The sequence below is a fragment of the Carassius auratus genome, chromosome 27 (genome assembly GCF_003368295.1).
Source record: "Carassius auratus strain Wakin chromosome 27, ASM336829v1, whole genome shotgun sequence".
NCBI lineage: Eukaryota > Metazoa > Chordata > Actinopteri > Cypriniformes > Cyprinidae > Carassius > Carassius auratus.
The window spans coordinates 31,451,086-31,465,549 of record NC_039269.1 but is presented as its reverse complement, the minus strand read 5'-3'; the positions used below and the strand labels follow the sequence as shown (position 1 = coordinate 31,465,549).

At 35.2% G+C, this 14,464-nt stretch overlaps 1 protein-coding gene across 3 annotated transcripts in view; it reads right to left on the bottom strand.

Moving 5' to 3' along the window:
• The window catches only part of LOC113046224 (semaphorin-6B-like), a 96,176-nt gene that overhangs the window by 25,638 nt on the left and 56,074 nt on the right, over window positions 1–14,464 (bottom strand). The window contains exons 2-6 of one of the 3 annotated variants that reach the window (XM_026207167.1): window positions 14,242–14,365; window positions 10,237–10,351; window positions 7,958–8,018; window positions 7,760–7,822; window positions 770–868 (exon numbers count right to left, since the gene is read on the bottom strand). In XM_026207167.1, coding sequence (XP_026062952.1) covers window positions 770–868; window positions 7,760–7,822; window positions 7,958–8,018; window positions 10,237–10,351; window positions 14,242–14,347 — 444 coding nt within the window. In that variant the 5' untranslated portion in view covers window positions 14,348–14,365. Of the gene's footprint in view, window positions 1–769; window positions 869–7,759; window positions 7,823–7,957; window positions 8,019–10,236; window positions 10,352–14,241; window positions 14,379–14,464 lie in introns of those variants that run through there. The other 2 variants (XM_026207169.1, XM_026207168.1) reach the window with 2 other exon arrangements.

Below are 14,464 nucleotides of genomic sequence, written 5' to 3'. Positions count from 1 at the left end.
GACTTTTTTCTCACAAATTTTTTAAATAAGTCAGAACTGCATGATATAAAGTCAGAATTGCTATATATGAATACAGAATTGTGAGACATAAAGGTTGAGAGAGAAACTCACAAATAGAATAGTCACAACTATCCTTTTATTTTTTATTATGTGGTTAAAAAACAGAATTGTGATTGTAAACTCAGTTTTTGCCCTTCGATTTTGGTGTGATATAATTCAGACTCCTAAAAGATTCACTCCCAAAACAATTTACATATGCATTCATAATTCTGATACAATTCTAATGAACATCATCTCATCAGAAGCCTCCAATGTAATTGTGTGCATCTATTTACTGAATTGAAATCATTAAGGCGATTGACCTTCCATCAATGCTGATCCACTTTCATTATTGTTAATGCATTGTAAACATGCATGTATGAGTTCAACTGAACCGATTCTTTCTAATGATTCAGTGGATATGACTCACACATTTTTAATGACTGAACTGTATTTAGTTTAGTAGTAAAACTGTGAGGTGGGTGACATGATGCAAACAACATTGAATATGTAACTGAATCAGTGATACACAGCATTATTTAACTGTGTATTTAGCTTCAAAAAATGTAATAAAATAACAAGCTCCTGTTGAATTTCTTCCACATATAGACAGATGAACAGAACTGAACCTTGTGTTGTTTGTGTAGAATTGTGCTTTACCCGCTCTACATGTTTGCTGCGGTAAACGCAGGGGAGACGGTGAAATCTGCAGGCATTGAGGAACACTCACCGTGTAATTGGCACACAGCGGGTTGAAAGCATTTGTCCCGCACACAAACAGCCCACCATCATGGCTCAACAACACCTTAATATAATTACGACACTCCTCCTTAAGGAAACACAGAGAAAAAGATAAGAATTACTCTTGTTTGAAACTTAAAACATATTCATTATTCTTGTCAAATTTGAGGTTTCAACATTTAAACAAAAACCTGAAAATAAACTGAAGGTTTTAGGTTTAAAACTGAGGGAGAGAGAGAGAGAGAGAGAGAGAGAGAGAGGTTGTATAATTATGTTATCTCAAAATTAATAAACACTATAGAAAGCACTATACATATTAATTATTGAGTGGAAACAGCAGTGATAATATCAGACTCTCTGTATTTTACTTTGAATCACAATGACTTGGCAGCATTTGACTTTCATGTCATTTAACAAAGTCATTTGAATGCTAATTAAAATTTGGGTGAAGGAGAGAGAGATGAACAAAAACAGCGTGCATTGGGTCAGACATGAAAGGGTAGGGTTCGACGGACAAAAGAATAAGGCTGTAAATATTGACCCAGCTTCACAAGTCATTTTCCCCCAGACATCATTATTTTGAGTGCTGTGTTTGTTTTGGAAGACAGACAGCAGAGAAGTAGGTCCACGCTTGCAGCTCCACCACAGAGCCCACACTGTGGGCATCATCAAAAAATATTAATTTTCTCCAGGTTTTTACATGGTATTTGGACTAGATTTGCAAAATGTTGCTGCACGTCTTTGTGTAGCACAGAAACAGGAAGTAGCTGGACTTGAATGCATCACGACGTGGGTCCAGCTATAAAAGCAGACCTGAAAGCTACTGGATAGCCAGCTGTGAACACTCATGCATCAGGAATGCCTTTGTTCCCTGACGGACATCAATGGAACTTTTGAAGTGGTTTTGTGTATTTTGCTAAAACCCCTGCATGTGGGCCCCATCGAGCAGCTCCACCATAGGGCCCATTCACTGCTCTGCCCATTGAGTTTGACTGGGCCTCCTGGTGGAGCTGAAACCTGAGGGTGCCGACACTGAGGTCAGGCTCTTTGAGGTGATTAGCAGGACTGCTGAGGGTCTATGTGTTGTTACAGATGCATGTCCACCGTTCGCTGTGTGCATGTGTTTGCACAAGAGATGTCATTACAAATGTGTTCAAGCTGCTCACAGCATTAAACACATACTCCCTAGCGACAGATCAACTTACAGCATGTGTGTGCATGTGTTTGAATAGCAAGAAGGACAGGGATCTTTTCATTTTTGATAAGCTGAAGTCTGTGCGTGAGAGTCAGAGCATATAAAATGACGCAACCTTTCACCTCTTATTATCGTGAGTATTTCCACCTGGATGCTGTGAAAGATATGTTGAGGTATGTTCTTACATTCCCATATCAACACTGCCAGCTTCTTCCCTGTGTATGTGTTTTTTTTTTTTTGTGTGTAAGATTTTTCTAAATGTTTAATATTTGCAACTGATGCCATTGATCGCATGCAATGCACAGTGTCAAATTTAATTCATTAATTTAGTCAAATATTATTTCTTTATTGCACATCTTGTTTTAATGTATCTTTCATTTCAAAAGTTTGAAATTGCATTCCAGGCGACAGGGTGGTTTGCTTCATCCCAAGACTAAATAAGCAACCTGCGACAACAGAAAAAAAGGAGCCCCTTTCATTCGATGTTTTGCACATACAAGCAACACTCAATATCTAATTGGTTAATATTATGTTTCCCCGCCCACAAGGCCTTGCTTACATAATCAGGATAGGAAATCTGTTTTAGCTGAGAAAAACTGATTTGTTGATGGACATATTTTCATGAGTATAATGTGCACTAATGAAGACTAAATTAAAAATAAGGAGATTTAGTAAGAAAGAAAATAAGCTCAATTTTGGCGCCACGTTGTCTTGAAGCCCATCTATTCCCCTCCGGACTCAGGTTCATCATAAACATCCAGCTGAACATGAGCAGAACGGCCCAGCTGGAAGAGTGTGCTGTAAACTCTCTGCAGGGGTGGGGAGATCTTACGTTCCGCTTCATAAACTGTAAAATTGAATTCATCAGAGATGCAGGTTTGCGCGCGGGTCGATCCGTACGCCCGTCAGAGGTGTAAAAAGCAAGTTTCGCTCTGGGGATGAGCACATGTGCTTCAGGTCTCTGTGAAACACCATCAAAAAAGTGTCAAGATTTATCATTCAGATCAGAGCGTGTGACAAGGCAGTGTACGATTCCCGTACCCCGGCAGACTCCTTTCTGCTCTGATCAAAGTCCCTTACTCCCTCACTCTGCTTTCTTTCTTCTCACCTTCCTCACTCCTCACCAGTCACCACTCCTTGTTCTCTCTCTGCATGTTCCTCCCACTCCAATTGCTTTTCACTTCTTTCTGCACCAAAATCACTTGCTGTCAGATTACGGCACATTTAGTACTTAACCATATAAAGATTTGTACAAAAGATTTGTCTAAAGGATCAAAACTTTGCTGAAAAGCTTGTCGTAAACCATCTACTGCATGCCTTCTGCTGTCTGATTGATGGTTTAGAAGTTTTAGAAAGTAAAAAACCTTTTAGTATAATTGTTAAAACACCCACCTTCAGTTCATGGTTTATGAACCTTTTTATTGTGAAAGTTTTACTGATTTTTCTAAAGTAAGCATAATAAATTTTATGTTGTGGTAATATTTCAAGATGAACGCTTACTGGGCAGAAGCAACTTGATTGTCCATAATGGAGAATTTGAAAAGAATCGTGTTAAAATATGAGTGTCACTATCAAATATGATCATCAGGCTTTTAAGGACAATGTATTTGTTCATCTCTCAAGTCTGATGCATTAAATATGATATTCAACAAAAAAAAACATATGCAATATTTAGCTTGAATGTTTTATAAAATGTTCCATTAACAAAAAAAAAAAAAAAAAAAAAAATTAAATGTTTAATTGCTTAATGTTGCGGAACAAGGAACATACACAAGAGAAAAATCATAAATGTGTAAACATGAATAGAGTAAATATGTATGTTTACACACAACAAGCTGAAGTTTAGATCAAATTTAAATGCTTTCAAAAAAAAAAAAAAAAAAAGGTTCACATACTTTTTCCTGCAGTTTTATAGCTCCTAACAATTATCTCACGGTGTCTATTTTATTCCTCCTAAGACATTTTTGTCAAGACATCTGAGACAAACCTGCTCAAGTGCCTTGAGCTATATAACAGCAATATCAGAGCAATAACATTTTCTTCATGGCCGAGGAAAAGATATTCAGTGAATCGCTCATGAAGGGACCCCGTTGCTCATTTTCATTCAGAACGACCCCACAAATGAAGTCCTCTTCCTGCAGTGCCCTTCAAGCCAATAAAAATGACAATTGGAACTCAACGAGAGGCGAGAACAGATACTAGAGAGGATGTGAGTGTATCTATCACATCTCACACACACACTTCTATCCTCCCTTTAGGAGCATCACAGGCGGCAGATGTGATCTTGCTATAGACACTGTGTTATTTCTGTAGAAATCTGTTTATCTTGCACTTCATAAAAGCCAATCAAAACTGCACGAGTGACAGCCAAACGCAGTAATTCAACTCCTGCGTCTTCATATGAATTATGAATGATCCATTTATCCACCTCTTAAGATGTTGTTGTGATTTAATGCACTTCTGCCAACGCTAACGCTTAAACTATAATTTTGGTTAAGCGATTTTGTCATATTTATTTCTATTTAGATTTAATACATTTATTTCAGTTTTCAATTGACTAATTTTATATTTTAACTTATTTGTTGAGAAATTTCACTTGTTTGCAAAGCAACATTTTCACTTGTTTTTATAGTTTTAAGTTTTTCATCATGTTTCAGTGTTTCAATGTTTTAGTAATTTGTTGTTATTATGACATTTTTATTTAGTTTTTACTTAGATTTACTTATTTCAGTATTTGTCTTATTATATTTCTGTCAACGACCAATGCAACATTTCTTATTTTCAGTTTCCATCTAATTAATATTTCAGTTTTCCTTTAAATTTAATGTTTATATACGTTTATATATGTTTAATACACTTCATCTTCAGCATATTTCAATCAATTGTCATTTTTGTTGAAGTGTTTTTCATCATTTCAGATTTCACTTGAATAAGGTTCTATAGTAAATGTGTTGTGATTGTTATTTTTATTAATTACTCTTCAAATATTTCAATTTGTATTAAATGTATTTATTATTCAGTTGTCACTTTCTATTTTAAATTCATTACTTTTCACTTAACTGCCAAGGCAACATTTTTTAATTATATAAGTATAATTGATATTTTTAAAATAATAATAAAATTTTATTTCAATTAACAAAAAATATATTTTAATTGTCTTAGTTTTAACAATAATTCTCTTCTCATGAACACAGTGCTATTTTACAGATCCTCACTGTAGTAAGTGTGTGTGTGTGTGTGTACGTGTGTGTGTGTGAGAGAGAGAGGAGTCAGAATAAGGATATTGAATTTCCTCCCTCATTATGAAATCATGTCAGCTTAAATCAAGCAGCAGAACACAATTACTGCAGGAACACATGCTACATCAGATCAAACACATTTCATCTGACAGCACTTTCTAAAGTCCACCTAATCTTATCCCAGAGCAGATGAAGTGCAAACCCTGGCTTCAGTTTTAGGTCTGCTATAAGTGGTGTGTGGAGGTGTGCGGTCAGATCTCTGACAGAGGGACGCTTAATTGGACATGTCTCTCAAATGGACTTATTTCCATTCCGTCTGTGCTAATATTCTGTCAATCTCACACAATTAGAGGCAAACGCTGTGAAAAACCGGTTTATAGTTTGAGGTAATTAGCGATCACGAACAAAAACAATGCACAATAGCAAGAAAGAGAAAGTGAGAAGCAGAGAGCATGAGAGCCTGTTGCAGAAGTTGCCGGAGGCAGAGATTCACAGGTGCGTGTTTGATGTCTCAGATTTGAGCGAACATGTGGGTGGGTGGCAGACAGGTCTAATTTGTAAGCTCCCTCTTGCCAAACAATAATCCTTGTCCAGGTTTGACACTCAGTCCCTTGAAGTTCTCTCCCCTGCAGTCATACACATCTATTAAAAAGGCCTGGTTTGCGAAAGAGCGGGAAAGCACGACTCTTACATTACGAAGGTGGGCACAGAAGGAAGAAGGTTATTAGCTCCTTAACTGAAGAGTAAGAACAGATTTATCACAAAAACATCAAAGAGAGAAACAATCGAGGCTGAGATTCAGACGTGAGAACCGACTGCATGCGGCTTGAAAAAACAGGCCTTCGCAAACTCTCAAATCTTCTTAAGTAAAAAAGAATATTGAACAAAGAGTTCAGGAGAATTATTTGGGCAGGGCAGATCAAGGGATGTGAAAAAAACAACAACACACTTTTTCAAAATCAACTTAAGTTGCAGACTACATGGGACTTGAGATGTGCTTTCAAAAGTTAAAGATTTTTCCATTCATGCTGACTTAAAAATTCAATACTCGTAGCAGGATGCTCAAAAGGTGAAAAAAAATGGTGCAAAATCTGACACAAAGTCCAAAAATAATGTCTAAAGCTGTATTGCTGCAGCAATGGTGATTTAACGATATATAATCAAACTATCAGTGGCTAAAAGCATGATGTCATTATGCTAATTCAAATACAATAAACTAATAACAAAACAAAACAAAAAAAGATTGAGAATCACTAATAACTTTAGGGAAAACAATCAATTATTTTCTGATAAAAAACAAACAAACAGTTGCAGTTTAAAAATTAGTGTTGTGAAACGATTAATCGCTTTCAAAATAAAGTTTGTTTTATGTTTACATAATGTTGTGATTATATACGATAGTATACTTTTTTTTTTTTTTGCAGTCAAGTCAAGTCACTTTAAACGCTTTAAACAAACAGATTGTGTCAAACAGTTATGTTAATGTTTAAAGTGCTTCTCATTACAATTATAAGTTGTCAGTTGTTAGTTCATCGTGATCCATCCCTCAATAGAGATCTCTTGTAATAAAGGTTATGTTTCCTGCTAACATGTCAAATCGCCCTCTTAAAATCATCTTAACTTCTGCAGTTTATTATGTAATGCTAGAATATCACCTGTTTTTACCAAACCAGCATGTAGATGGATCATTACTGAGCTGAACATAAGTGAACTGCTGCAGGAGCTGTCAGGTCCAAATGTGCTGAAGTAAGGCCAAAACTCTTTCCAATGGAGACACACAAACTGCTATAGCAAAAAGTACCCCAATGTTTTCAGTAAAATTACATTTACCACCAGCTTTCCATGAACTGTATGACTACGGTAACTGCATTAAGAAAAACAATTACAAAGAGCATCTTTAACTTTGCCTAGGAATAAAGTAAAACTTAAAGAAGAGCAAAATACCTCATTTCAGATCTGTGTTAATTTTTGGATGATATTTCTGGATTTAGGATGTGTGGAAGTAGCCACACACAAACAAAACATTTACAATTTTTTCAAATGAAGCTGCCATTGCATACTATGAATATTGTTGGCTCAATTGTTCTATGTTGTAAGACACTTCAACTGCTAAATACATAAATGCAACTGTAAGTGTCTGTCAAGTTGCACTAGACACACATCAGCTGTGGGAAAGATAGCATACTTGATAAAACAGCCAGAGTCATAAAAGTGAACGAATCACAGAAGTTAAAAACACAAGCAAATAACAGGAAAATCCACATCCCTCAATAACAACCAAAACTGACCAAGGCTGTAAGTAATCGTCCACAATAAGGCTAAAAGCATCTGCTGAGAGGCAAGACTGCAGAAATAAGCAAAATCCTTATGTTTTACTGTAGTGTACTATCTGGGAGAAGATCTGCCTTAGGTTTGAAACATCGAGCTCCTGGCAACAGTAAATCACTCAAAGTGCTGTGATGTGAATGATTTCCTTGCTAAGACGGTGCTAAAAGGGCCGTGAAATGTGAAAAAAACTTTGTGTTATTTGGCACTGAACACTCACCTCATGTTTGCCCTTCATTCTACAGATGCGGATGTCATTCTTATTGGATTCCCACGTCCTTTTCTGTGGAACAACAAGGGAGTAAAATCATTACCTACATTCAAGGTAAAATAAGCAAGGTGTTCTTACATGCAATTATGTGTGTGTGTGTGTGTGTGTGTGTGTGAGAGAGAGAGAGAGAGCACTACAAGGGCTCACCTTGCTGTAGAACATTTCATCTCCAGACACATGGTCCAGTTCCACTCGATAAAGGTCATCTCTGCAGCAACACACACACACACACACACACACACACCCCGTATACGAAGACCAGCATTAGCAGTAACAATGAAAATGGGCCTTAATTTACAATTAAAATACTGAATCACAGTTCACATACTTTACATATTATAGAGTAGGCAAAACACAACACACACATAAAAAAAATAATTTAATTAGGAAAAACATCCATGAAATAAATATATGAACTAAAAACACATTTACTTGAGAAGCAAATTTGTATATAATGGTTTTGATAGTCATTTTCAGTAAACATATCTAATATTTATTAAATGTTTTTGGTTTATCCCATTTTCTTGTTTTGAGCATAAATCTACCAAAAATAAATTAGGTTAATGCTTTAAAAAGAGTAAAAATACTAATACTATTTAAAAATAAACAAAAATTATAATAATAATTGAAGACATATTAAAACAATCTGATATTTGGCTAAGTAAATTTACGAATGCATCTGCCATCTACTTGTTGTTATTGTTAACTAAAACATATGAATAATTGTTTTTGTTTATAAAACAAAAACAAACTATCTATCTATCTATCTATCTATCTATCTATCTATCTATCTATCTATCTATCTATCTATCTATCTATCTATCTATCTATACATACATAGATGAAAACCTAAATGTAAAATTTTGAAATATTGAACTTAAAGTATAGGTTAAAATATTACAAATTATAAAACTTCAAATAAATATAAACAGAAATTATAAATAAATAAATGAAAATGACATAAAGAAGCATAACAAAAGTATCCAAAATTAAAATAATAGCTGATAGTATAAAACATATAAGGTCATTTTTAAAAATAATATTAAATACTAAATAGTATATAAATAATATCAAAACAACAGTCAGGTAAACAATAACAAACAGAAAGTCTGTGAATATATATTTCATCACACAACACACTGAAGCACTAAAGAGTTTTGATAAAAGCTGTCTATGAGAACAGTCTATATTTGAGCTCTCAGCTCTGGGGTTTTGTGGTGACAGGAACCGGTTTATACGTTTCAACTTTCCAGAATGTCTAAGAGAGTGTATATAACAGACTATATCTGTTCTCTAGCTACAGAGAAAGCAAGCGTTTAAGCAGCTCGACTGTGTAATGGTTAAAGGTCAACGAACAGGGGTTTAACTTTCAAGCAGCGCCTAACCAGGACCACATGTCAACTCCCTCGGGAGTCCAAACCCTTTGAAGGCCTGTCCATCTGACCCATTTCAAAGATGTAACTAAAAGTAACACCAGTCAAACTGGACACAGATTTCCCATCACAAGATCCACACACACTCTCTGACTGTGTGGAGAGAACATGCTGTTTTACTGCTGATGCTGTTGAGCTAGAAGGACGGAGTGTTCTTGTCAGAGCTTTGAAACCTAATGACATTTTCTCATTGTGTAACCTGTCATTTCCATTTAAGACCAATTAGGTACCGACATGGTATAGCAAAATAGAAAGGTTTTAATAACAGAGAGGATATTATATTCATGTTATATTAATTCAGAATGTAAAACCTAACAGAGATGTTACTGCGTGAATAGAGTGGGTGGAATTAAAGCTCAAATTAACATCTTGATGACTTAAAATGTTGTCAGTTACCAACATGGTTATTAAAGATAATTATAGTCAAAGATTTTGGTTAATTGACATGAAGCTGAAATCTAAAATCTAAAAATATGAGAGGAAAAAATAAAAATATTTGAAATGTTGTCATGGAAAGTTGAAGCACTAAAATTATTAACTGGAAATAAATAAAAACTCAAACTGAACTAAACAGCATTAAAATAAATCTAATCATGAAAAACAATATGAATAAAATTATGATAATAAAATACCAATAAAAGGGCAAAAGCATATTTCAAGATTAGCATAAAATTAAAGCAAATAGTGAAAATATAAAACTAAAAAAAGTATATAAAAATTACATTTTATTGAATATTTAAAATGAAATGAAATCATGTAAAATATGATATTTCAGTTTTTATTAAATAACAATTTTTTAAATACTAAGTTAAAAATGTATTTAAAAACATAATGACATATTAATAATAACAAAATAACAATGTTTACAACAGAAAATAATTCAATTCTTCAGTAATACAGTATGTGCAACTATATGCAAAATAAACTTTATAACGTAAAAAATGTAAGAATTATTATCATCTGAAGTGTTTATTGTTGAATTGTTGGCATTACCTGGCTCCGATGTAGAGTGTGCGGTTGACTTTCAGGACGGTCTGAATATACAGCGGCTCCTGACGGGTGTAAGAGCGATGCGCCCGGCCCACAAACACTGGATAGCGCCTCACCACTGACAAACAAAGAACCAGAGACAATTCAGAAGAGAGGAAAGTCAAAATGTGGAAAAATTACTAGCTGCGATGGGAGCTCCCAAACAAAAGAGCCAAAATATGAAATATGGATAGATGAAACAGACACTAAAACACAGGCAGGAATGTGTCCATCACTTTCCCCTGAAGAGTTAAAGATGGAGAACCTCTGAGACATGAAGAAAGGACAAAGACATACATCACTGAGTCTTCACCAAGCAGAGTCCAAAAACAAGCTTTCTTAAAGTGAAAGTTCACTCAAAAATAATAAATATGTCATATTTATGTTACAGCGGACTGTTAACCACTGGGACTGGACCATTGAATCAGTGAGTTGAACTCAAGAACTGAATCAGTTCAATTCATGAATGGATCTTTTAGTCTGTTTCTGAACTGATTCATTGAAAAACATAAACGATTCAATGAAAAGCCTGATTTGTTTACATTATGAATGTGTCATGTGGACAACTTATGTTATTTACTTATTTGATATATGCACCTTTATGGTGCTTTTTTGTCATTTTAGAGCTGACTAATTTACTTAAATTATATTGAAAAGATTAGCCATGGTATCCATGAAAAATATCACCTTCTCTTTTCTGAATGAATGATTGAACGCAACATTGTTATTGTTAACTACAAGTAAAATTGAAACATGGTAATTTGCTAATTAATTTTTTAATTAAAACATATCATACAGCATATATAATAAATATAATAAGTAAAGTACTAAAATGAATAAAACTGAAACAAAAATACATTTAAATTAGAATTATAAAAATATGTTTTATTATAAATAATAAAAATGACAATAGCACATAACAAAATAACTAATAATTAAAATAAAAACTAAAAGTATAAAATAAAAGTTAACCTAAAGGATTAATAAATATTATATTATATAATAAGTATGAGTAAGTGCTAATCTTATTATGCAACCTGCCCTGACAATCAGACTCATGGTCCAATGTACTGTCACATAATTAATATTCATGAGCAAAGCTGATAAGTTTTATATAGAGTCCCTCCTGTATAAAATGCTCTGAAAAGAGTCACTAGCACTTCAGAGAGCGTTCACACATTTCAGATAAGAAAAATTGCTTTCCAAATGTTGTGGAAAGAAGTCAAACACAATTAGAAAACAGATTACCAGAGAAAAAAAAAACCCAACAGTAATGTGTCCTCCAACCGCAGATGGATCTGAGAAGCCTGAGGACACCCACATATTTACCGTGAATGCTAATGATATTTCTTACAGTTTCTGCTGTTAATTAATTCCACTGTAATAAGGAGAGAAGGATAGAGATACTGTTGTTGTTGCTGGCTTGTTCTTTGCCTCTAGTTGTTTGGACAAATTTCACAAGGGTTTAAATGTTTTTGTGCTTTGCAAGAGCAATTAAGTGTGGAAAACCCTTAAAAAGGTCACGTTATTTCACTTTGATTCACACACACACACACACACACCATGTGCAACCATGTTTGTTTAGTTCTTCACTGACTTCTGTTGTTTTTCCACTGCAATAATGACATTTCTTTCATCTACCTCTTAATCTAGCCCTTTCTGCTGTTTAACTTAATCATTAAGACATTATTTAGTATGTTTACTAAGCCCTTTTCTTCACAGAGAGCGAACACTGGCAGGACCTCACAGCATATGTGATTTGGGGACAAAACCTTACCCACATAAACACCAACTACATTGTGCTGGATGACCTTTAACCTCTGGTCTCTACTGAATCATTAAAGGCGCATGAGTGGTTATACATCAGTATCACTGATTCTGCTTCATGGGATCTGAAGGGAATACGGTCCATTGTACACACACACACACACACACACACACACACACACACACACACACACAGAGAGAGTTTGTGTCTTGTTCCAACATCATTATGTTAAAAGGCTTTTAAAATGATCACAGCCATATGGTGTATTTCATTTACTGAGCGCTAATGTGGAAAACGATTTACAAACAGTGCGACGTGTCCACAACGTGTTAACCATATGTAAATTTAAAAGAACACTTTAAAAGAACACTCCCAAGCAGGTTTAAGTTTACGGACTTGTTGCTATGACAGAAAATCCAGGATATGCTTTGAAGAACCAAATAATCCAAGATCATGCCAATTCGTCAACAATCACATCCAGCTAACTGAGTTAGCAACATACAAAGAATGGGCCCCAAATGTTATTGTACCTTTGTTCATATTCCAGTACTTTTAAATGAAAAAAGTGCACAATACACTACTTTTAACGGCATTATTAGTTTTGTGCTTAACAGACAATCATGTGATTAATTGTGATTACAATTTTTTTTTTAAATATAATATAATATAATATAATATAATATAATATAATATAATATAATATAATATAATATAATACTATGATAGTATGTAAATAATACTAAAATAACACTGATGCACAGCTGACATACTTCAACTAAAAATGACAAAATAATGGTATTTATTATTATTAACATAACAGCAGTCGTATTATCTATTTAGCTTCTTTAGCTTAAATAATATATATATATATATATATATAAATAATAATATTACGGTATATACACTGAACAAAATTATAAATGCAAAATTTTAGTTTTTGTCCCCATTTTTGGATGAGCTGAATCTAAAAGTTTTTTTATGTACATAAAAAGGCCTATTTCTCTGTCTAAATCTGTGTTCGTGAGCACTTCTCCTTTGCCGAGATAATCTATCCACCTAACAGGTGTGGCATATCAAGATGATGATTAGACAGCATGATTATTGCACAGGTGTGCCTTAGGCTGGCCAAAATAAAAGGCCAAAATAAAATGTGCAGTTTTATTATACAACACAGTGCCACGGATGTTGCAAGTTTTAAGGGAGCGTGCAACTGTCTTACTGACTGCAGGAATGTCCACAAGAGCTGTTCCCATGAATTGAATGTTCAATTCTCTACCATAAGCCATCTCCAAAGACATTTCAGAGAATTTGGCAATACATCCAACCAGCTTCACAACTTCAGACCACATGTAACCACACCACACCAGCCCAGGACCTCCACATCCAGCATCTTCACCTCCAAGATTGTCTGAGACCAGCCACTGTACTGGGCAGATGGAAGACAGCGTGTATGGCGTCTTGTGGGTGAGGGGTTTGCTCATGTCAACGTTGTGGATCGAGTGGCCCATGGTGGCGGTGGGGATATGGCATGGGCAGGCGTATGTTATGGACAACGAACACAGATGCATTTTATTGATGGCATTTTGAATGCACAGAGATACCGTAATGAGATCCTGAGGCCCATTGTCGTGCCATTCATCCATGACCATCACCTCATGTTGCAGCATGATAATGCATGGACCCATGTTGCAAGGATCTGTACACAATTCCTGGAAGCTGAAAAGTTCTTGCAAGTTCTCCCAGTTCTTGCATGGCCAGTATACTCACCGGACATGTCACCCATTGAGCATGTTTGGGATGCTCTGGATCAAAATATACGACAGTGTGTTCAAGTTCCTGCCAATATCTAGCAACTTTGCACAGCCATTGAAGAGAAGTGGACCAACATTCCACAGGCTATTAACAACCTGATCAACTCTATGTGAAGGAGATGTGTTGCACCGCGTGAGGCAAATGGTGGTCACACCAGACACTGACTGTTTTTTATGCTTATGATCATGTACACTTGGCACAGTTTGGAATTGCCTTTTCTCAAAGCTAATTTATGAGCCAAAAATAGGAACTTGTAGCTGATTGTGCTGTTATGCTCTAAAGTTATATACATAAAAGATCATAAACGTGGCATTTATGTCTAACTGAAAAATAACCTGCTGAAGTTGTTTAACTGATACACTGTAATTGGTGAGGGGGTGTGTCCTTACCCTCAGCGGGGGCGGAGATTAACGGGCCAGGTTCCTCTGGAAATGAGCAGGCAGCCAATTGGAGGACAGCAAAGATCCGTAAAAAGCAGGGAGTCAGGGTCGCCATGGCAGCGACACACCACAGCTGTGAAGACAGGAAAAGAGAAATGACATTAACTTAGAAAACAGTGAAAAGAACACAATACAGTACTAGTGAACTGCATCAACATTCACTATCTGCACA